Genomic DNA, 23,886 nt, shown 5'->3' with positions numbered 1-23,886 from the left:
AGACTTGCTACCTGAGGGTGTTTTCTGACTTGCTGTAGTAAAATGCTTGTAAGGCTTATCTTGTGTGCATTAAGTACAGGGTGCTGTTAGTGAAAAGAATAACAAAATGTTACAGACTCTTCCTTTGGAACACAAGGAGGGTTGATCAGTCTGCCAGCTTTGGCAAAAATGAGTTTGAAATGCTCATTAAGGAGCTGTGTAAACATGTAATTTTTGTTAGCAATTACACACTGCTAAGGAGAATGGGAGAATTTGCACTTAGTCCAGCACTACTTTCTTGAAGTTTATGGTCTGGTCTTCTTGTTTTAGAGCTTGGTTTTGGCTGTGTTTATAAGGGATGGAGTTTTTTCCCTTCCTGTACACAATACCAACTAAATCACTGAAGAGACCAGCAAACATAAGATCCTTCAGTATGAGTTACTGAGTGCAGCAGCTGATAGGAAAATATTAACAAACTTGTGCTGTAATCTGTGAAGTGTAGGTGTAAATCTTGAAAATTATGCAGGAACTGCAATTTGTGATGTGTTTCTGCTTTCCAAGTTCTTTAATGTATTAAGCTGGTTCAGGATATTGTTGCTAATTGAAGGGGAAACATATTGACCTTATGTTTGCTGTTGGTATTTAGTTTACAAAGTTCTGTAATTTCTGCAAAATCGAGATTTTGCAGATGGTACATGACTGATTTGTCTGTATTTTATAGATTGGTAATCGCAACAAGGATTAAATTTTTTGGCATGTAAATTTCTTAAAAACTGATGAAATAGATGACCTGCACAAAAGATTTTACAAAGGTGTAGTGACACAGCACAACTTTACTACAGATAACATGGGAGAAGAGGCTTTATCTAGAAAAAGCAAAATAGTGTAAGAGTTATTTTGTAGATTTTTTTTTTTACTTTGGGTATATGTAGATTTTATTTTAGTTTTTTTCTGTTTAGCAGTGTTTCATACCTTTATTGCATATGAGGTAGTACAAGCCTCAGAAGAAACTGCAGAGATTGTGAGAGCAGCTGGCATTGCCATGACTGGTGTTGTCATTCCTGGCTGTAGCCAACTGGCTCCTGTACTGCTTTGTTGGTCTGCAGTGTCAAGAGCAGCTGTAAATCCGTGGCAATCTGCAACCCTCTGCAGTTCCTGAACTTAGGATTGTTCTTGGGTTTTTGTGTGGAGAACTGAATTTTGGAATTGGCAATCTACATATTGTCCAGGTGCAGGAGAGTACAAGTCTTACCTGGTCTTTACTTTTGTGTCACATCTACAAAGGTTGAAGTTTTACTGCATAAAATAAAACGAGATTAATATCAGAATACTCTGCTGAAGAGGCTTTACAGCAATACTGTTTGAACATGGGCTCACTTGAAGGTCATCCTTTCTGTGGCAGCTGATACAGTAAAATGAAGTGTTTTGTGATGTAACACACTCCAGTTTTCCCATTTGGACCCAAAAGATATTTTATTTAAGATTCTTGACATAGTTTTCTGTTTGTGTGAGTGGTTAAAAGGAATAATCTTGCCCTTATTCTAGAAGTGACATTTACGTACTTAATCCTCTTTGGTCAACTAAACATCAGTCTCTTGCCTGTCCAATTGATGCATTAGGATGAAAGTATCACTTTCATTTTTAAAGTAAATTTTTAATCTATTCCTATTAAAAAACTACTGGTTTAAAAACCAAAACAACTCAAACTTTGGGATTTGGAGTCTGTAAAATGCTGTTTGAATCAATACAGCGGATATCATAGAAGTAATTTTTTGTCTGTTTGTGCCAACTTTTTGCATACTTCAAAGGTGAAAATAACTTTCCCAAGATCATGCTTTCGCTCTGATTTTTTTTTTCCTTGCTGACTCTCATGCTGTGGTGGGTTCCAGGTGCCCACAGGGCTGTATGTTCACTCTCCCATCAGCAGGCTGGGGGAGAAGACACAAAAAAGCTGATGAGTCAAGAGAAAGTAACTGGGCAAACCAGACTTGACTTAGTTTGTTGACACTTAATAATAGAGTAGGATAGGTAAAAAAATAAAACCAAACCCACCTTCATCCCTTCTTTTCACTCCTGACCATATTAGCTCCTCCTCATGAGGGAGCTGGGGAATGGGCATTGCAGTTAAGTAGTAAGATTTTGTCTCTGTTGCTACTCCTTCCTCATGCTGTTCCCCTGCTCCAGTGTGGTGTCCTTCCCCTGCCATGGGATATGGTCCTTCTCAAACTTCTTGGAATGTGAGCCCTTGCCCTTGGTGTCAGTTCTAGAACTGCTCCAGCATGGGCCCTTTCCCTGGGGTGCTGTCCTTCAGGCAGGGTCACAGCTCCTGCCAGAAAACCTGCTCCAGCAGCAGCTTTCCATGAGCTCCAGCCTCCTCAAGCCTTCCCTCCCTGCTCTGGCATGGCTCCTGCCCAGGCTGCAGTGTGAATGTGTTGCACCATGGTCCTTCATGGGCTGCAGTGGCACAGCTTTCCTTACCATGGTCTTCTCCATGGGCCTGGAGCATGTCCTTCCCTCCCTCTTAGCTGGCCTTGGTATCTGCAGTGTTTTCTCTTGCATTTTCCTCACTCCTCTCTGCCACAGCTGCTGCACACTGGTTTTTAACCTTTTTAAGCACAGTGCCCCAGCCAGCACTGCTGGTGTCCTTAGCTCTGGGCAGTGGTGGGGCAATCTTGGAGCTGCAGCAGCTGTGCAACAATGGGGGCAGCTTCTGTTCTCTCCTCACAGGGACCACCCTGGCTGCTCCCTGCTGCCAAAACCATGCTCTGTAACCTAATGCTTATGCACATGGTTTATTAAATGTGGTATTGAGTCCAGCCAGACCTCACCCTCTCTCCCAGGGTACTCTGGGAAAGAAAATGCAGGCACTTTCCTGCTAATTTATATTAGCAGCATTGTGGAGTACAGTAATTTGTATTAAAATGTCCTTTCAGTTTATAAGTCTGTGGTACAGATGCTTTTGAGTAGAAATTAATTGAAATAATAAAACTTCTAATTAGCAGTATCAGATTATTAAGTTACAGTACTTCAGCAATCAGCATAATTTATTCTCTTTGTATATACTTAATCTGTAAAATCTCTCTAGAATAAACAAATTTTAACCTAAAAATGTAATGTATTGCCATCTGTTATTCCAGAAGGTGTTTTGTGAACTTTCTTTGGATAGTAACTCAAGTTATCTTTATAAAAAGGTTTGGTTTGCATTTAATTAAAAACATTTTTTTCTTTCTTGCTTATAATAGTGTTTAAGGACTTGTGTGGAGCTTACCAGTTAGGTGTGCAATCCCTGTTGACTCTATAGATGTTTGAATGTCCAGCTGGTCAAAATCAGATTAGTGTTAACTTCTGTTTTCTCCTGTAGTATGGCACAAAAGGAAGGCGAAAACTGAAATTCTGTTTGAAATTTCCTTGGATTTTATTTTGTGGATACACTCTATGAATGCTATCTTCTTGCCACTGATACTGATTTTCCATATTTCTGTACTCTGATTTAGTTTTTTTAAAGAATGAATTTTCCAGTTAAATGAATTTATAAACCTAGCCAAAACTATTCAGGCTGTGCCAACCAGATCACCTGAGGAGGAAGAACTTGGTGTATGAGGAATTTGAATTGCCAGTATGTTACAAGAATACCTTCTGATTTTTATGCAAAAAGAAATGTTAGCCCACAAGTTCTAGTTTTGGAAACTAGGTATTTTGTACATTATGGCTGTTTTTCCTGAGCAACCAGCACTGTAAGCACTTAGGGTTAAGCTGGAGTGGATTCCATTGGTTCATGCAGTTGTGAGTAGCAGCTTGTGTGGGAAGGACAGAAGTGGCATTAATTGATCCAGCTCTGTGATTTGTGAGAGCTTGTTCAATTGTAGAATAACATGTAATTTTCTTCATGTCAAAAGCAGCACATGGTAGGACATAACCCTTGAAGGCTGTCATGACCATGAATTCAGTTAATACATCTGTTTTTGTGTTTATTTCCCATATCCATTAACATGTTTTGTTCCTTTGCGATTTACAGCGCAGAACTCTGCCAATGCAGGTTTTGCAAACTTTGATGCATTTGGACAGTCTAGTGGCTCGAGTAATTTTGGAGGTTTCCCCACAGCAAGTCAGTCTCCTTTTCAGCCCCAAAATACAGGTAGAAGTCCTAGCACTTTTGATTAATACTTAATTGAAATAATCCTTACCTTTATGTTGAAAGGTACCGAAGTTGAGTTTTTCTTGCATCTGCCTGCTTTAATGTGGTCAAGCCATCTGAAGCTCTGGGGAAACTCAAAATGAATTCCTTGTGTTTGGTGTTGATTTTTTTTTTCCCCTAATGCTACTCAGAAGTCTGATTTATGGCACTGTGTTTGTTAGCTCTACACCTGAAATAACTGTGAAAAGAATAAACTCTACTGCTTTTAATAAGTATTGAATTGACTCTGTCTTCTAAGAGAAGCACTTCAGCAGATCCAAAAGGATGTCACAGTACCAAGCAAGTGTGTGTCTATGCATATGTATAGCATGTGCACACACTTCAGTATGTTTGACTTCATGTGTAGAGCCTATTGCTGATTTATTTTGCTTTCCTTTAATTTGATCATGCTTTAGAACTTCTGCTTGAGTTTACACTTGCTGTTTGTCTAGATCTTTGGCTGACTGACTTTCTTTTCCTTTTTTTTTTCTTTTGAGTGTGGTGTTGTTTTAAACTTTTTTTTCAAATTTTCTTTCTCCCTTCTTATGTTAACTTTAACCCACACACAATTTCTGGCTGTCCAGCGTTCAGAACGCTTTCATCTAGCTGCAGTTTTGGTGAATTTACTTCAGCTTTTCCTCTCCAGGCTGTACACAGTAAGTTCCACGCAGTGGAAAACTCAGCTTGCTTCATTTTATGCCATTGTAGTATAGCACTTCCATTCCTACTGTTGCATATGTTTCAACTTGTTGCTTATGCTTTTAGAAAGTTGTGTTTCTGTTTTAGAAAGTTCTGTCGTATGAGTGGAATCATCAACCAACTGTTATAAAATGTGATACACTTAATGGAACAACTCACTTAAATTTAAGTATGTGACCTGCCTAGATTAAATTGTCTGGACAATGAAGAGATGGAAGCTCATGGTGTCATACTTGATCTGAAGTTCAGTTGTGTGGACTCACATCAAATTTCTAAAATTGATGTATCTCTGACTTCAGTGGAGATTTGTTATAAAAGAGCTGTGCTGTGTCTTCCCCCAGCCTGCTTCTGATTGGATGCAGTCTAAAACTCTTGAGAACAGAGAACCAAACTCTCTAAACCTGGGCATGAAATCACATAACTTTTGGACTTCCAGGCACTTTTTTTTTTTGCTTAGGATTATGGCTGACACCTGAAATGATTAAACATTGAACCACTAAGTAAATGTAAATAGTAGCTATTTGTTAGCTGCATATGGTAGGGAAATGAAGCTTCTGTATTTTGAATATTAAAGATTAAGACAAATCTTTTTCCAGGAAGCTTTTATTATTGAAATTACTTTTAACAGCTAAAAATAGCATATAGTTTTCAGGATCAAATTGTGACTGTGATTTAAAGTGTTGAAGTTTGGGGTGTTTATCCCTGGTATGCAGTCAAAACACTGTATTATAATTTTTTTCTGATGGCCCACTGAACTCTGAAGGAAATGGGAAAGAGCCTTAAATGGGTAGGATGGGGCAGGCAAACACATTGCCTCACATAGCCACAAAGGGAGGGTATTGTACCATCAGTTACAGTTGGAGAGACTGTCTAACTTTGGAGCATTGATCATGTTTAACTTAATTTGTTACAGGTGGAAGTGCTGGATCAGTGAATGCTAATTTTGCTCACTTTGATAACTTCCCCAAATCCTCCAGTGCTGATTTTGGATCCTTCAATGCTTCTCAGAGCAACGCCACAGCAACTGCAGCCAGTAAAGCTGCAGTGAATAAACTGAATCTTCAGTCAGCTGACAAATATGCAGCTCTTGCTAATTTAGATAATATCTTCAGTGCAGGGCAAGGTATTAAACTTTATTTTTTGCCATGGTTATTCTATATGTGTGTAGTTACCACAAGGATGACTGTGCCTGTCGAAGTACTGTAACACTATTTCAAAATTTCCCTTCTCTAAGTGATCTCTAGAATTTTGTGTCAATGTACCCTTAAATGTGCAAGGTACGAGTTTTAAGACATTATTCCAAAAGGATGTCAAGGAGACTGCTTTTTGGGAATCTATTTCCCATTGAGGTGAATAATTCAAAATTAAAATATCTAAATAATCATTGCTTCAATAATGAAAACATACAAAAATACAAATACGTATTTTATATTTGTACTAAAATCGATCGTGGATGCTCTGGAATGAAGAGCTGCAGTTGTTGCAAAGAGCTGTCAGAGCAGCTTTCTTACCTGTCTGCCACAAAAACATCTGGCTTTAGTTTTTCATAAAATAGTAGCTGTGATATTTGGATTTAGTTGATAGTAAATTGAGGAGAAAAAGTTAGTTATTCTGTTACTCAAATATAGTTCTTCTTGAATTGTGTGTTAAAAATTATGTTCATTTGTACTCCAGAGGTTTGTTCTGAAATGGATTATTTGAGGTTAGGCGTTCTGATAATTTTCTAGTTGAAGATGAATGGATTATTTCTCTAGGAAAATGAAAGCTCTTTGGGGCTGCAGAGTACCTGCAGGACATTCTGCTAACAGCTAATGCCTTGTTAAATACTTTTTCCTCTATGCCCTGGTGCATATTTAATCTTTAAGTCTGCAACTGTCTGTGAACTTTTGTTTAGTTCTCAATGTCAGCAGGGCAGAAAGTGAAACCATCTCAGTACGCTTAATCTGCTTGCTTTCTTTCTAGGTGGGAGTGAGCAGGGAAGTGGCTTCAGCACAGCAGTGTCCTCAGCAGGCCCTGCCTTGTCAGCCCCCAACCAGTCAAGTGCATCTTCGGACAAGTACGCGGCGCTGGCGGAGCTGGACAGCGTGTTCAGCTCCACGGCCACCTCCAGCAACGCGTACACGGCCACCAGTAACGTCAGCAGGTATGCAGCACAGAGCAGCTGGGAGCCCTTGCTCAAACCTGGTGTTCTTGTCTAAATGGGGAAGCACTGAATGAGTTTAGAGGTACTGCTGGAACTGCAGCTCTTGTTTTCAATAATGGCAGGACTGAGGGATAGCATACTCTAGGAATACTGTCAGTGGAATGTTCTCTGCATCTTTCTAGTCATGACATGCTAAACTTGTTAGATGGTAGCACTTTGCTCTGCAGAGTACTTGTGTGCATACTCAAAATCATAGGATCATCCCTGAAAAAAGAATTCAGTTATTTATAATGTAAATGGTGCCATCCATTTCTTTTCTGTATCACTGAAGTAACAAATACCAAATGCCTGTTAGGGGCTTGTCATTGCAAGTGCCCCTAAGGCTTCTGCTAAGCAACCTTTATGCTGTTGGCCTTAGCTCTATATTCCTTCTCCTGCTGTTGGTGGAGATGACATTCCATTGCTCAGCACTAGTGAGTGTCTGACCCTGCCATCACGAAGGTACTTTGCAGTCTGCAAACTGCACAAAAGTATTCATCCCCTTTCTTTTACATGCCAGCAGTAACTGTAAATTCTATTTAATTATTAAATAAGCAATTCTGACTTCACTGAATGAATTGTATAAATTATTTCCAGCAATGCTTTTGGAACAGTACCTGTAGCTGCTACTGCACAGACACAGCCTGCATCTTCAAGTGTGCCTGCTCCATTTGGAGGTATGGAAGTGTTACTAGCACCCTTTGGGGACTGTAAGCAAGCAGTCTAGTAATTTTTACTTGATAATTCTCTGCTTTGATACCGCTGCTACTGAAGCTAATAAAGGTACTATTAACAAAAAAGTACCTCTGTCAAAATAACTGTATTTTTAATGTGTCTTTTACATTCTTGATTTTTGGCCTAATTTTAGGCATTTGTGTGTTTGATAAAGGCTGTATAGACTTCATGTGAGTCAGATTTGCTGTTAGAGAAATGCTTGCTTAATAAAATATCTTTAATCTTTCAGCAACACCTTCCACAAATCCATTTGTAGCTGCCCCTGTTGCCCCGGTGGCACCTTCAACAAATCCATTCCAGACCAATAGCCGAGGAGCAACAGGTTAGAAAAAAAATACATTGAGTGTTTGGGAAACTTTCTTTAAAGAATTGCATTGATTCTTTTTTCCTGTATCTGTGTAATATGTTTCTTAAAGATTTTCTGTATTATCTGTCCCTAGTCTATTTGATGTGTTGTGTGTTTGCTCAGTGTTGAGGTGCAATTCTAGGATTTCAAATGGTAGCAATGAAAAATGTCAAAATGATCTGTTTGAGCTCTACCTGTTTGTAGTGTATGTATCACCAGTTGGCTTCCTTCCAAGACTGTAACCTTGGCTTTAGAGCATGCTTTATAAAAGGAAGCCCTGAAATCAAGGATCTTGAAAGCCCTTCTTTTTAATTTATTTCTTTATTTTGAAGCGTTGAAAGCTCTCAAAACAAGAGCTGGAGCGAGAATCATTCCAAGGCTCTTGGGATGCTAGCTCCTCACCAGTCCACTTAATTAGTGTCTCTTTTTTAAAGTATATGTTTAATCTTTACACTTTCTTTTTTATATTAATTTTCTGTGGGATGATTCTGTAGAATCATGATTCTATAGGCAAAACTTAATCACTTTTTAAGAAAGCAAACTTCTACTTTTTAAAACTATGAACTTGGATTAGATGGCTGCTAGGTTATGCTGATTTTCCTCCCTAGAGCAACTGCTAAATTTTGACACTTTTATCTGTTAGCTGGACTTGAACAGATTAAAATCTGCTGATGTGTGCATTTTGCCATTTGAGTTGTGGTTTGCTCAGTGATTTAGGTACACTGAGTTAAAAACTGATTTGATAAATTTGTGTCCTCTGTTGAAATTATTTCTGTTTTCAATTCTTTTTGAGATATTATGCAGGTAAATTTGTTAGCTATCGTTAGATATTTAATGCCCCAAATACCCTTTTCTTTATTTTAATCCCATTTCTAAATGGGCTAGTTTGGATCATCATTAGGAATTTGTAGCCTCTTCAGATAAATTTCTTTGAATGTGGCACCTCTGTCCTTCCACCTTCTATACAGCTGTCCCTGGCTTGCTGAGGTTCCAAGCCTTTGGCAGCATTCTGATGTTCCACACTAAGTGACAGAGATAATGTCTATAAGTAAAGATAATGTTCAGCCCCTTTCAGTGTAAGGTGTAAACTTACAGCTTGTGCTTCTGTGTTCTTCCTGCATGAACTTTGCTATTTAGTACATGGGAGATCTGTTTTGTAGAGCTTGTCTGATGGTTTTCTAATACTAATCTGTTGCTGGTCATGCTGTTGATGAACTGTTTGGTACATATATGTCTATCTATTTCTCTATATATATATCTATAAAACTAAGAAATGACTGTTCAAGAGTGTATAAATGATTTGACATTGTCTGGTCTCTTTGTGGCTTCCATAAGGCCTCTCGGGAGCAATGCACTCTCACATATTTCCTCAGGCTCATTTTGGTAGGTGGCCACATTTGGTATTGAGTTTCTTGTGGCTAATTGTTCTTGCTTGTAAAAGCTTATTGACAGCTATCTGGTTCTCTGCACAAAGAATTGTGGAAGACTTCTTAAAAATGGAGTGGGTGTGGGTATTTGGCAGCTGGGCAGAGGGAGAGAAGAGCATACATAGACATCCTGTCGAGCAACCAAAACAAAACCATTATTGGTATCATCCATGGTCACCATGTAGTGCTTCTGAATGACTGTTGAAGTTTATGCCAACAGTAGTTTGATGCCTTTTGGGATATCCCAAGTCCCCTGCTGATTTTGTTGTGCTTCTTTTTGCTGTTTTAGCCAAGTTTGCTGTGGAGTAGCTGCTCTGCTCACTGTAACTTGAGAACAGTGTTAGTACCTTAGTTTTGCGTGCACTTGTCTACACTTTGTCTGTATAATGTCTTGCCCTTGAACGCTTTTGGGGTAAATACTTCAACTGTTAATTAAGCTGTATTAATTAAATTTATTTTATTAGCTTTTTTAAACAGTAGAACTTGCATAAAATGTAGCTTCTAACATATCAAAAGAGAAATCCTGTTTAACTAGCATAGAATACCTGGTGTCTGTGTTTGTACCAAAAATCTTCCTATACATTTCTCTTTTCAAGAATAACTCCCAAAAGACTGAATAATGGTTTTGTTACTATACTTTTGCACCTCATGTGCTCCTGTTTATTTGCTGAAGGCATGGGGAAATGCTTATGAGCTGTGTGTTCTTTACTTGAAATATTCAGCAGAGAATCAGATGAAAAGTTTTGGCCTCTTTTTGTTTTAAGTTCTACCTCAACAGTAAGAGGGTTTGCAACAAAACTTTGTGTGCAAATAACGTGCATGGTGAGAATCTCCTTAAAGACATTAAAGATGGGATGATAAAATGGGATGCATGTATCCCTTTGTTTTTTGTTTTATTTTTTTCATTTATAACCTCCTGTAGTGCAGCTTGAAGGAGGAAAATCCTTTCATGCTTTTCTCAGAAGGAGAAAAACAGAGGGGCTTAGGCTGCCTGAACCTGCTTGCTTCTTCTGTGTACAGACTTCTACCATAAAAAGTGTGGGGCAAATATATGGTAACACTGAGAACAAAAAATAATTTCCTCTTCAGAAAGTGTATCTGAATCTGCTGGATCTACTAAATTTTAAATAACACCATTCATTTTTAAAGTGTAAAGGCAAATTATGCACCCACTTCGTGGTGATGGAAGGGAACAAATCAGTTCAGTGGCTGTGGAAGTTGAATCAAACTTTCATCCAGTCAGAGAGGGCATTAGAAGACTTTTAACATGCCTTATAGCAATTTGTTTCATGAAAAAAAAGATGATTTCTTACAAATAATTGCATGTTATTTTTTGCCTACCAGCAGCAACATTTGGTACTGCATCCATGAGCATGCCGGCAGGATTTGGAACTCCTGCCTCCTACAGTCTTCCTACTAGTTATAGTGGCAACTTCCAGCAGCCCACGTTCCCAACCCAGGCAGCTTTCCCTCAACAGACTGCTTTTGCTCAGCAGCCCAATGGTAGGTCTGCATGTTTTAGCTAACCTTGTCTAAATCAGAAACATGGAGAAAATGGTCTGTCTGTAAGTTGGCAGTAACGGGAGGATATTTATTTCTGCATGAACTTGATGGTAATGTTGATGAAAGGTTCCCACACTCTTCTGGCTCTGTAGATGAGTCTTCTGACTTGGCTGGGTGCAAATGTGTAATTACCAACCTGAAATGGTACCAAAATCTCATACTAAAATGGTAAGTATTCCCACGCTTAAAGGGGTTTTAGGCAAGAAGGGCTCTTTGGGGATGTCTGGAACACACTATTACACTTGCTCTAACTTCATAGAACACAGGCAAGAGAAAATTGGAAAGTATTTTCTCCATGAATTTATATGATATAACATTGAAAAAAGCGTATATGTAGAAATTGGAGATTGATGAGTTGTGAACAGTTGAAAACAAACAAAAAGCCCAGCCACAGTGTTTTGCACTTACATTCCTGATCATGTTTAAGTAGGATCAGTCCTGCTGATACTGCAGTTCAAACTTAGTCTTAATTTTTGGCTGGGAGCTGCAGCAAAGAGCTCTTTGAACATTGTTTACTAGCATTAATATTTTTTTCTCTTTTCTTTCCAAGGAGCAGGTTTTGCTACATTTGGGCAAGCAAAGCCTGTAGTAACTCCTTTTGGACAAGTTGCAGCTGTTGGAGTATCTAGTAACCCTTTTATGGTGAGTTGTTAGATGTCAGTGACTTCTGTATGTCCAAAGAAGAATAGTCTGTAACAGTTAATTTAGAGATACACAAAGATTAGGGGGTTTCTTGCTTTTAATAAGGAAAGGAAGCATGTGACTCTCCTCACTGCCGCTCACTATTCGGATGATAATGCCATTTGCAAGGATGTTCAGATTGAAGCAGAGGTACATTCATACATGTTCCCAGAGTAGTGTAATTCCAGAGAAGCAGCAAAAAGCAGATTGCAGTATAAAACAGAAGTATTCCCCAGTAGGTTTTTTTTTAATATATTCTGCATTTATGATTTACAATGGGAAAAAAATCCTAAATATTTGCCTTATTTTTCTTTGTTCCTTTTCCCCCAGGCTGGTGCACCAACAGGACAATTTCCAACAGGAAGCTCATCAACCAATCCTTTCTTATAGCCTTATAGACACTTTACCCAAAAGAACTCTTATGTGGTCACATAACATCTCTGCGCCTCTTGCACTGTTGTCTTGTTTCACTGATATTAGCTTTAAACACAAAAGAAGTCTTTAAGAAGTAAAAATAAAAGCCTGCATTGTGTACCTTTAAAAAGTTTCAAAAAGAAAAAAAAAAACCCACCCGACACAAAAAACAAGAAAACCAACCCCCACCAGGTAATAACGTGCAAAACAGAGGGCTGTGGTAACATCCTTGAACCTGTGAAGTGGCAGGTAAAAAGTAGCGGTATCATGTGTATTAAAATTGGCTAATAAGTTATTGCAGATACCACACTCATTATGCTGCAGTACTGTACATATTTTTCTTAGAAAATAGCTATTTGTGCATATCAGTATTTGTAACTTTAACACATTGTTATGTGAAAAATGTTACTGGGGAATAGATCAGCCACTTTAAGGTGCTGTTGTATCTCTTGGAATGAATGAGCTGCATCATTTTAACCATTGGTATTGGAAGTCACGAAGTTAAATTGAAGGTTTGTTCATTTCTCAAAATGTTTTCCTTTCCTAAGAGCTCTTCTATTTATACATGCCTAAATCTCTAATGTTAGAGGGATACCTGTCTGCATAATAAAGCTGATCATGTTTTGCTACAGTTTGCAGGTGAAAAAATAAATATTAGAAAAAAATCCCTGTGTAGCATTATTTCTGTGCAGTAACATTTACTGGATGAAAATGTACACACTGTGTCTTGTACACAGATGAGGTGTCCAAACCAATGTGTTTAAAGGTGAGCTAAGCTTAAAATTTTCACATGCCTCACTTGGATGTGTTTCTTTTTGTCCTAGCTCAAGTGAAGTGACCTGTCACACAGGAGAGTGTTAGGTGAAGTTTGGATTGTTTGGATACAGTACATCATGAAGGACACTGGAAGCACTGTGAAGGGTAGTTTATTGGAGAGAAGGTTTGCAGCAAAAGACACCTTATTATGGGTAACTACTGCCAGGCTCTGAACAAGCCTTAGTTGTGGTCTGAACAGAGTGTGTAAGAGCAGGCCAAGGGACCACAGATGTAATAGCCCTCTTTATTAAAAACTGATACATATCAGTAAGAGCTCCTGTGGAATATTAATTTTTTTTTTAATTTACAGAAATATTTCCTGCCATACTACCATGAAATTTGTAGAGGGAAAATGTCTGGCTTGTCTTCCTCTGTAACAGTGATAAGGTTCAAGAAAAATATAACTGCATCAAAGTAGTTGGTGTTTTAAACAGATAATTTGGCTACAGTTCAAGTGCAATAATGGAACTAAGCAAATAATGTAAGTATATTGTGAATACATAAGCTGCAAGCTTAGAGGTTTCTGACCAGCTGGAGAATAAAATTCTAACAGCTTTCAGGATAACAGGAATAAGTAAAGTGAGATTGACCTTTTTTAAAAAGGACGTGCGAGTCCATTTGAGATAAACACGAAAATTCATCAAGGTAAGACATTTCACTTGCAATTGACTGTCTGAATGTCGGCTAGGTTTTTCTAGGGCATTTGAAAGGTTTGACCTCTGCTTGTAAAAACATTTATGTTAATGCTTTTGACTTTTGTTGCCTGCCTATGGGGGTTGTGATTTCTTTTTGTTTGTTTTTGTTTTTTAAACTTTGGAGATACCAAGCAGGAGATAGGAAGCTCATAAAACAAGCTGCAAGTTTTCTGTACTTAAATGTCTGGTTTTGTCCTGTTGGTGTATTTAAAACAGGCTTGAAGGCTCTCTTTTGTTTCTGATGGAGGCTGCTCAACAGTGTGGTGTTCAGTTCCCAACATTCTCTGGGGAATTCGCTGAAGAAATCCCCAGCAACTGGAGGTTTGCAGAGTATTAGTGACACCCTTACTCTCACCACTGTATTTCAGCACAGTGTAAATAGTTGTAACTCTCCCTGTTCCCCAGCCTTGGCTTTGGCTAGTAAGAGGTAAATGCACTGGAGAGTGGGGAACTGCAAGGGTTCAGTAGGCTTGTGAGATACTTAAAAATGCTGAGTGCTGAGAACTGGATCAAATCAAAGAGATGTCTTGTCAATGAGATGAAAAGTGTTATGAAAGAGCAACAATTCCGTGCCTTCTTCACTTAAAGTGGTGTAAATTAGGCTTTGGGCAAGGGCTAATGAAATCAGCATCTATAGAGATTGTTCTGATCCAAATATTACTGCTGAAATACTGAAATTGATTGAAGTATGCAAAGCGTGTAGTTTAGAATATGCTGTCAAAGTAATGGAATACTTTAGTTTTCATTACTGAATTAACTGCAGATAAAAAGTTTGCAACTTTTAACTATACACAAGCACACCTCTCTAGTCTGTGTTCATGGATTATAGCTTTGTCAAATTCTAGTTAAGCTGAAGATCTTGTATTGTTTTGAGTCTTCTGTATATTGAGCATAAACTGACACCATTAATTAGGTTTTAAAATGGCTTTATTTACAAAATGAATTTTTCATCCCTGATTTTAAATGTTTTTATTGTGGAAATCTCTGCAGTTGTTCCCTCAATTGTTCATGCAAATAGCATAGCTGCCTAAAAGCTGTATTTTTATGCTTTAGCATCAAAGCACTTCACTTGATAACTTTAGGCCTATTATACAGATATTAATATGAAGACCTCCTAGATTAGACTTCAGTCCTAAACATCAGCTGTTACAAGTGTGAGAAGATGTTACACTTGCAGGACCATCCTGAGTTCTGTAAGGCAGATGTGATGTCCAGTTGAAAAAGCCTTATGATTTCCAAAGGCCTCTGTGACAAATTTTCTGACAGGTCATTGTGTGTTTCAGCTGCTTTAGATTCCCTGGGCATGTCTGATGGTCTTTTGTCAGTAAATAAATTGCCTTAAATTGAAATACTCAGAAGAAGGGGAAGTCCCAAGGTTGTTCTATGAGTTCTTATGGTGTGAGATTCAGGCATATGTCCTTGTGCTCACTGAGCCTTAATAGAAGTTTGTATGTCAGATCACTCAACTTGAATTAGTAGACTGTTTGAGGAATGTTTGCATTAAACTGCTGGTGAAGAAAATGGAGTAAATGCATCATCCTGTTGACAAAGCTCTCTGTGCATTAGGCTCATAAACAGCTTGCTTCAACCTGGACCAGTTTGGCTTGATTGAACTTATTTTTCTCCTGATTTGTTGTCCAGATGATGGAGACTTCTGCATTGTTGCTTGTAACCATTGCTTTTGTCTCGGTTGTTAAGGGGCAGTGCTTTCAGCAGCCACACTTGTATTTCTGCATTTGATGGAAATTATGGTGTACATGCTTCTGATCAGGAAAATGCCAGTTATGACTGTGAAGTAGCTGCCATAAATGAGAAACTGGGAAATGGAGGTGGGGAAGGAGAAAAGTAGTTATCTAAGAGGAAGAACAGTTTTTGACTCTAAGGGGTCTCTCTCCATTGCTGCCTTCCCTTCCCTGTCACCTGTGCCCAGAATGACCCCATCTTGAGAGGATTCAACAAGTCTGGACTGCTTGACTTTACACTATAGAAATTCTGTGGTTGTAAAAGAGGGAGACAATGTTCTGATATGTCCTTCCCCACCTCAGTAAGGGAGGACAGCTGTTTTGCACTTTGTCTCTTCTCTGGAAACATGAAACCTGGAGTCTTAGACTCATTCAGTGTCTCAGTTTAAACTAATTTTAGAAATTTAATGGGGAATTGCAATGAGTTAATTTTCAGAATTACAGTAACTTTAAAGGTGCGTCCACTGGAACTATGTAACTTAGAATTACCCTAGTAATACACCAATAAGTTGTATTTCATCTGGCTTCCTGCTTCTGGTTAGGGTGTTTTGACTATAAACTTCTGAATAGTAAGCCTTTAATTTAAAGAATACCCAGAGTAATAGGTGGTCACCTTTCCCCTCTGTTCTGTAAACATAGACTATTTCCAGTCATCCCAGTATTGGAAGGCCTGGAGAACAAGCAGGTTGAGGTAGTTCAAGCCAGTTCATTTTAAATGAGTCTTTTTCCAGGTGAGTAACCGTCCTGAGCTTGCACATTACCACAGGCTAATCTTGGAGTAGAATCTGTTTTGGAGGAGAGATGGGGAACTAAGCAGTGGGACTCAGTGACTTACCTGAGTGCTGATATCCAGTCCCAGACCTCTTGAATCTACTACAACAACAGTTAAAATCGTCTGAATCACCAGTGCAACAAAGTTGTTGAAGCCAAACATCAAAGCATAACGCTCCATGCTGAGGTTGACAGCAATCTGAAACCTGACAATGAATGCACAGGTTCACAAAACTGTGGAGAGCAAGGACGGGTGGATGCACTTACGGGAACAGTTTAATGGGCACAGTGCACTCATCAAAGGACAAGATCATTTCAATCTTGGCTATTAAGCTTTATCAGCTTCATTTTGACAGAAAGTTATTGTTTTTTTCTGGCTTTGTGACTTTTGTGCATCTTAGTTACTCTCGAGTGAATATTTTTGCTAAATACCTGTGTATATTCATTGGATCACTTTGAGAATGCTCATGCATTGGTCATTGAACAGCCAAGTGCAGAAGGTACCTTGTTCTGACTTGGAGTGTACTATGGTAATGGTTAGGTCATATAATTTCACCCAGTTTTATACAGGCTAGAAACTATATGCTGCTGTCATAACCTATTTGTATTTATATCCAGGGAAATGCCCAGTAAAATTTTGATAAATATAAAAATTTGACAGTGATTTAAATCAATTTAGTTAGAACAGTTGTGTGCTGTACTTACGTTGCTATTGTTATAAGGAGCATATAGCAAGCTTTAAATGCAAGGTAACCAGCATAACATGCCCAGATGTTGTCAGTGAAGTGCATAAGAAGCAGAGAACCAGCATCCAGTGCAGAGAAAATTCCCAAAGCCAGTTCTCCAGAGAGATCCCAGTTTACTTTGACATATCCAACTGCCATGGATGTTGCTGAACCTAAAAATTGAAAAGTAGTAATTAAAACTGAAATACTGTCATTGAGAGCCATTGCATAACTGTCATTGGATCATGCCAGGAGCTCTTTGGTGTTGTGCACAGTGGACTTTCCCAGAGAGATCCCAGTTTACTTTGACATATCCAACTGCCATGGATGTTACTGAACCTAAAATTGAAAAGTAGTAATTAAAACTTTGCAACATTATCATTGAGAGCCATTGCATAACTGTTATTGGATCATGCCAGGAGCTCTTCAGTCTTGCTCACAGTGGACTTTGGAATAAAATGTTCCTCTGTGTTTAAGTGGAACTTTGCTGATTTTGTGCCCCTTGACTCTTGCCCTGTCACTGGGCACCACTGGGAAGAGCCTGGTTCCATCTTCTTTGCTTCTCTCCTTCAAGTCTCTGTGCACATTAATAAGATTACTTGTATTTCAAGGGTAAACAATTACAGTGCTCTCAGCCTTGTCACATCACAGAAATGGTTTCATAAAATATTCTAACTTGGAAGGGACCCACAAGGATCATCAAGTCAAACTCTGAAGTGAATGGCCCATACAGGGGTTGAACACACAGCCTTTGTTCTGGCAAACATGCCAATCAGGACACAGATGTAGTCACAGAATATTTGTTGAGGAGCACTTACACTGAAATGATTTTTAATCCAGTGTCTAAATAGACAATTTCACAGTATGCTCTGGGTAGTATTTAGAGTAGTTATCTGCTAACATGTTCTTCTAATTCTTAAACCAGCCAGCTTAAGGTGTATTTGAGGGAGGAGTATGCAAGATACCATTGCACAGGGTTCTTGATGTGCTTATTTGAGGTTAAAGACATGGTCTAAACAGAGCTGTATACTTAAAACTCTTAAAACATTTTGGCAGAATGAGTCTCCTCTAAGAATGAAAAGCTGATTTATATATGTTTTTTGAGACTAATTTTGAAGTGCCCACTGTAAAATTTTATAGTAAAATCATGCTTTGCACACTGTTTGTCTCTTTGCTTTAGTCCTCATAGGAGATGGAAAAGCAGGAAACACATTGCTGAAGAGTCCCTCAGCACAGGATGGGTTACAAGTACCTGCTAATGATTGCTTACCCAAAAAAGTTGCTATTGCTTCGACAGCTCCGTTGTACACGGCGGAGCTGTGCGAGGGGGCCCGGAAGTCCCACAGCACCTGGACATAATTCAGCACCTGGTTGAAGCCGGCCGTGGCCAGAGCCCACCACAGGGACCAGTAGAGGAGCTGGCGGGAGCCGTAGCATTGCCTCAGGTCCCTGCCCAGCTGCAGCAGCACGCTCAGCATGTGCCGCAGGGGCCCGGCATTGCCAGCCTGGGGCTGGGGGCCCGCGGCCCTGGCAGCAGGATCAGGGCTCCTTTCCTCTTGGCAGCTGGAGGGCCTGCGGGCAGCACTCACAGGCAGCCCCTTGGCAGGCCCTGGCACAGGCTCGGGGGCGTCTTTCCTGTGGAAGAACATGCTCCTCTGGGGCATGGGCAGGAAGAAGGCGCACAGGAACGCCAGGGACACGGAAGCCAAGGTGATGGCGTTGAGGTGGAAGTAGGACACGCCTGCTAGGGACACCAGCAGCTGTCCCAGCACGGCGGCCACGGTGGCTGCCACCAGAGTGACACTCCTGCAGTAGCTGGTGACCCTCTGGTAGTGCTGGGTGCTGACCACGCTGTAGATGTAGGCGTAATAGGCCACCTCGGTGGCTGTGACCATGCCATAGAAGAATTCCACCAGCTGCATGGCCAGCACTCCATGTGCAAAGAGCAGCAGGAGCCACGTGACGATGAGGCTGATGCCCTGCAGGAGGAGGACGGGCTTGTAGCGCACGTAGTCTGTGAGCAGGAACACTGGGAAAAGGAGAGCGAGGTAGGAGTATGTCCAGACTGGCAGAATCTGGTTGGTAACCTGGAACGCAATAAGAGAGGAAATGTTAAACAAAACAGCCTCAATCCCCCATATGTTTAAAATACCCTTTTGATGATTTTTGATGGTGTTACTGCTGAAACAACATAGTTGTTATGATATGAAACATTGAAATGTGTGAACAGTGCAGGATTAAACTGCTTTAAGTTACAAGACTGTGAGTTCCCTATATAAGGACTAAAGACAATGATGTTATGCTCCACTAAAGAAACAGACAGATTGACTTACAAAGTAATTCCAGTAAAGGCCTATGAAGAAGTCAGGTTTTGATGTGCAGCTGTTTAAAGCAATTGTAAGTTTGTGTCTGGTGTAAGTCTCTCTAGTTTCAAATCCTATTCCCTCCAGTATCTGAAAATGAGACCTGTTTTAACTTAATATGAGTCATTGTATACCTTTGGTCACATCTCTCCCTTGTTAGGTATATTAAAAAAAAAGCATGTGCCTCTTACAAAGGGGAACTGGAACTGCACAGAGTGTAGCTGTTACTAGGGTACTGCACCTTCTATGTTTTTTTCTGATTTCAAGTGGAAGAAAAGGAAATCTTTCAGTAAGTTTAAGTTGGACTTCAACACATAGATGCCCTGTGAAGAAATTCTTTCTCTTTTTTTAAAACTTTTGAATGTGGGTTGGAAGGTACTGTTTGTGGTTGCCACTAAAGCTCAGTGCTTGCCTGAGCAGTTAGGGTACACCTGGGGCAGGTGTCCCTCTTTTAGAGGGAGGTTTTGGGGAGGTATTGCCCAGTAATTGTGGAGCCTGCTGAGGTATCTCTTCCTGATATCTTGTTCTCTGGTTAAGCAATTAGACTAGAAAGGAACTGTATCGAATGCTGGAGGAATGCTTTTGACTTCTGAACAGGTACTGGAGTGAGTTGCATGGTGAGCAGCAGGTTCACTCTATCTTTCTGTGTGACTTCTTTTGTTTCTCTGAACTTAGAATTACCTCATGGAGGAGGTGAGTTTGGCTGAAAGAGACAATATCTGTACTGTGCTTGATTTTGAGTTAAGGATTCTTGCTGAAATCAGAATTAAGGCTTTCTATAATGCTATCTATGTGATTTATATAAGAAATAATGCTTTCCCTTGTGGTTAAAAAAATTAAAAGGGGGGAGAAAAAAAACTCCCTGACAACCTAAACCACAAATACCTTTTTTCAGCAGAAACCTTGGGTTCACAGTGTGCTGGTAGATTATGCCTTAACATTTGCTACTGCACATCAGGAATGACTGTTCTTCATATTAGCTGCATGTGGGTGTAGCAAGCCTGTTTTCTAATTATACCGTTAGCTCCATGACTCAGCCACGTGTTACCCATGTCCCCTTTTGTTGGGAGGTGTACTCCTGAAGCAGCCAGTGCTGAGCACAGCACATAGCAAGGAAATTTGGAGTGCACATTTTTGTCAAAAACCCCCAATTTTTCTGAATGTGAACTTAACTTCCACAGGTTAATGAATGCATGAAATATAGGGAATATAGGAAATAAGCTTACAACTCATAAGGGGAAGGCTGCTTAGCTGGGAAGGCTGCTTAGCTTTCTTATGTTTCGAAATCAATTCTGTCAGTGTAATCAATTCCATGGAAAGTACAAATTTCTCCTCTGGCTGGAGAGAGGAACCAGCCAATCTGATTTTGCCAAAAATATCAACCACCAAAAGGGTTTCAAAGTCCTAAGGATGTAGGGACTTTAAAGTCTGGACCTCCTGCCAAAGAGGTGACTCCTGACTCTTTCAGAAGCATCTAAAATATGGGTCTTTAGATAAAATATTCACATTTCTTCTTCCCTTCAGTTACTGCTGTAAGGCCTAATGCTTTAAGCATTTTAGTTACTGCTTTAGAGAATAGTTACATACCTCTTCAGTCGTTAGGTTTTTGTCTGGTCCTGTTAGATAGGGGGTGAGAAAAGATTCTGATGGCCTCATTGTGGTGAAAAATCCATTTGCACAGATGATCACCGTGGGATAAATCCAGCTGTGGCTTACGGCTCCCTTCCAGCAATCCATAATTTACCTAAACAACAACAACAACAACAAAAAAAACATGGCAAAGGAAGAATAGATGCTCTTCACAGTTGGCAAAAAATAATTTTCAAGTTTACTTTTTAACTAAACCTGCACTCACTCTTCTGAATCCCTAACCAGCAGTGAGGGCTGTGGTGGCATCTGGTGTAACTGGACTTAGGGGGAGGGGTGGCAGTGTGACAGCCAAGGGCTGCCTGCAGAGGTGACTCAGATGTCTGGCTGGTGTGCAGATGTAACCAAACCACTGAGTTCAGGCTCTCCTCCACTGAGCTGCGCAGCCTGGATCTCCTCTTAGGCAGGAACACCTCTGGGAGTTATTCCTGAGGCTGAGATTCTTTGAGGCAACACATTCTTGGTAAGTGACTAACAGTGTGCTCAGCCTCAAAACCTTGGCTAAGTCGTATAAAGAATTTATTGCACATATTGCACAATCCTTTAGATGGAAGCAGTTGACCAAATCTGGGACTAGGAGTGGATCCAAGCTGCACCCAGGCTCCTCTCTGAGAGGAGTTTAGAACCCAGTGGTTCTAAACCCGGGTCTTTCTGACAGTTTTACCTGATCTTGCCATCTCTGCACAAGCCCACTTTCCTGTTGAGTCTCGTTAAACCGCTGTCACATTTACCACTGAACTTTGTTACATTGATAAAGGGCATTGTCGCTTCTGTCTTGTGAGTGAAGTGCATGGCTCCAGCTGTGCCACGTGCCTAAGCCAATGTTCCCCTCACTGAACCTGCCTGGCATCACAGCTGCAGCTTGGAAATGAGCAAAAAGAATCAAGATACATCAGCCCTGGTAAACTCTTTATTGTCTGTCAAAGGTTGTTTGTAGTGACGTGCTTAGGGCTGAGTGGCTGTGCTGTAGCAGAAGAATAAAGTTCCATTATAGTCTCATTTCTGAATAAATGAGGGGCAAAGTGTGAGGTCAAAGCTCATTCTGTGTGCTCAAGGAGTTTTTTTCTGTTGATTTGCAAATCTGTTTGATTTTTTTGTTGATTTGTTGATTTGATACAATGATCATGCAAATGTTCTTGATGGCAATAAAAGCCATTAGGCAGCTCAACCCATTGAGACCTCAGTTTCTTCAAAATGCTTTAACACTCACCATGTTTCTTGCACTCCAGTCATTGGAGAAGGTAAAGAAACTATCTGCTCATGGTGCCTGCTCAGGCTTAGAATAGAGAACTATTAACTTCACTTTTGAAAGCAATGACCAAAAGGAAAAGGAGGCTTATTTCTTCAGTGTAGGTGGTAGCAAAAAGAAGTCTAGAAAGATTTTTTTAAGTTTTATTTTACTTCTTTTGTGTTAAAAAGTCAATTTTACTGATCCTGAAAATAAGTAAAACTGTTTTCAATCATAAGCAAATGAAAGCAAAGCACTAGCTGATGTTTAATCATGCTGTCATAAGCTGTGTATCTTAAATTGCTGAATTCCACTCTATAGCAGGCACTTCTGAAAAAGTGCTTTTGCTTGCACTGTGAGATGATATCCATTAAAACTTAGTATAAATCGTATCTTATAAAGACAATATTTCTGGGCCCTCAGAGGAATGTTAGAAAAACAGCCCTAACCTTGTAACTTGATTTTTAAAAATTGCTTCTGTCATCTTTCTCTTACAAATAATTGTAAATAAAATATAGTCTCTAGTGTCTTTAACTCAAGACCTTATTTGAAATGTGATAAAAATATAAAAATTAAACCCTGGGCTGATCGGTAACATCTGCATAAATCTTGCATCACCTCCAAATGCACTGAGTGAGTAGCCAGCACACTCCCAAATAACTCCAATGCTGATGAATTACCTGTCAAGACTAGCTGTGGTGCATTTCCTGTGGATTCAGGTGCAGTTCTTCCTAGGATGACTTTGTCTTGCAGAGAAGTCAGAAACCACCCTTTAGAGCTTGTGGTAATCAGAAATTTCTGTAACTTTTTTTTTCCCAAAAAGTTATTTCTGAACTTCATAAAATATTTTCAGAATTTAAATAATAATAATAAAAACTTGTCATAGCTGTTCTTTCGTGCATAACTTGTCCATGAAGTTTGCAGGGAAAGTGTTCTTTGTGGGTTTTGTCAGCAAACTGAGTTCTATTTTTAAGATAAAACTATAAGACTTAGTGTAGCTAATGATTAATAAAACCTGTTGTGACAAGAAAGCAATGATTACATTCTTTCTGTTAATAAATACCTTTAAAAGCCCTGGTCTTTGATTCATGGAGAGGCAGATAACCAGTTTTGCAGTTTGGGCTAATAATGTACTTGTCTCGTGCAGAGCACAGAGGACTCTGGGCTCGTGGGGTCTGCTCTGACTGTCCTGGCTGTGCTGGAGCTTTGGGAGGTAGGACAGCACATGCTTCCTACTATTAGTTGGCCAGGAATTACTTCTGTAGAAGACAGAATCTGTCATTTAAGGGACAGATCTGTCATTTAAGGACAAAGGGATGAAATTCAACTGCTAAATCTAGGTTCTTAGTTAAAAAATTAACAGGCTTGTTTCAGAGAAATGCTGCTGCTTTGCTTTCCTTTACCCATGTTTTTTTAGACTGTACTGCCTGCACCTTCCAAGGTTCATCAGAGGCTGGAGTTCACCCTGAAGCCTTTGGTAGGATGTGTTGACCCTGGGAGCAGAAGCTGAGCCGTGGCAGGAGGGGCCTTTTGGAAGCTCAACAGCCTGGTCTGGTCCTGCAGGTATGGGAGGTTCCCTCTGAGCTGAGGTGTGGTGCAACCAGGCAGGAAGTGCTCAGGGGAGCTGGGCCTCCTCTGCCCTTCATCCTCCTCCCTGGCCAAGGGCTTTGAGGCAGGGAAAGGACCTTGGGAAGGGAAG

At 39.9% G+C, this 23,886-nt stretch overlaps 2 protein-coding genes across 10 annotated transcripts in view; one reads left to right on the top strand and one right to left on the bottom strand.

Annotated features, from left to right (window-relative positions):
* The window catches only part of AGFG1 (ArfGAP with FG repeats 1), a 36,159-nt gene extending 23,294 nt beyond the window's left edge, over positions 1 to 12,865 (top strand). For 2 of the 9 annotated variants that reach the window (XM_039722333.1, XM_039722331.1), the window contains exons 6-14: positions 3,995 to 4,114; positions 4,651 to 4,809; positions 5,766 to 5,975; positions 6,815 to 6,995; positions 7,632 to 7,711; positions 7,999 to 8,091; positions 10,887 to 11,045; positions 11,656 to 11,747; positions 12,117 to 12,865. In XM_039722333.1, the coding sequence (XP_039578267.1) occupies positions 3,995 to 4,114; positions 4,651 to 4,809; positions 5,766 to 5,975; positions 6,815 to 6,995; positions 7,632 to 7,711; positions 7,999 to 8,091; positions 10,887 to 11,045; positions 11,656 to 11,747; positions 12,117 to 12,176 (1,154 nt within the window). In that variant the 3' untranslated portion in view covers positions 12,177 to 12,865. Of the gene's footprint in view, positions 1 to 3,994; positions 4,115 to 4,650; positions 4,810 to 5,765; positions 5,976 to 6,814; positions 6,996 to 7,631; positions 7,712 to 7,998; positions 8,092 to 9,450; positions 9,756 to 10,886; positions 11,046 to 11,655; positions 11,748 to 12,116 lie in introns of those variants that run through there. The other 7 variants (XM_039722327.1, XM_039722325.1, XM_039722330.1 and 4 more) reach the window with 7 other exon arrangements.
* LOC120508581 (thiamine transporter 2-like) lies at positions 12,116 to 21,583 on the bottom strand. Its single transcript, XM_039722334.1, has 5 exons — positions 20,900 to 21,583; positions 18,220 to 19,036; positions 16,930 to 17,122; positions 16,289 to 16,430; positions 12,116 to 15,527 (listed from the first exon to the last, which is right to left on the bottom strand). The coding sequence occupies exons 1-5, from the start codon at positions 21,047 to 21,049 to the stop codon at positions 15,405 to 15,407; spliced, it is 1,425 nt and encodes a 474-aa protein (XP_039578268.1). The 5' UTR covers positions 21,050 to 21,583; the 3' UTR covers positions 12,116 to 15,404.
* Positions 21,584 to 23,886: the final 2,303 nt, after the last annotated feature.

This window comes from Passer montanus, unplaced genomic scaffold, assembly GCF_014805655.1.
Source record: "Passer montanus isolate IOZ18808 unplaced genomic scaffold, ASM1480565v1 scaffold48, whole genome shotgun sequence".
NCBI lineage: Eukaryota > Metazoa > Chordata > Aves > Passeriformes > Passeridae > Passer > Passer montanus.
Note: the sequence above shows the minus strand (reverse complement) of the source record. Positions and strands in the feature narration are given on the sequence as shown.

Coding starts and splice junctions, on each gene's coding strand:
- LOC120508581 (XM_039722334.1), bottom strand. CDS start 21,049: ATGGATTGCTGGAAGGGAGCCGTAAGCCACAGCTGGATTTATCCCACG. Junction 17,123..18,219: donor AGCAATAGCAACTTTTTTGG/GTAAGCAATCAT, acceptor TTCAATTTTTAG/GTTCAGCAACATCCATGGCA. Junction 15,528..16,288: donor GACTGGATATCAGCACTCAG/GTAAGTCACTGA, acceptor TCCATTTCCCAG/TTTCTCATTTATGGCAGCTA.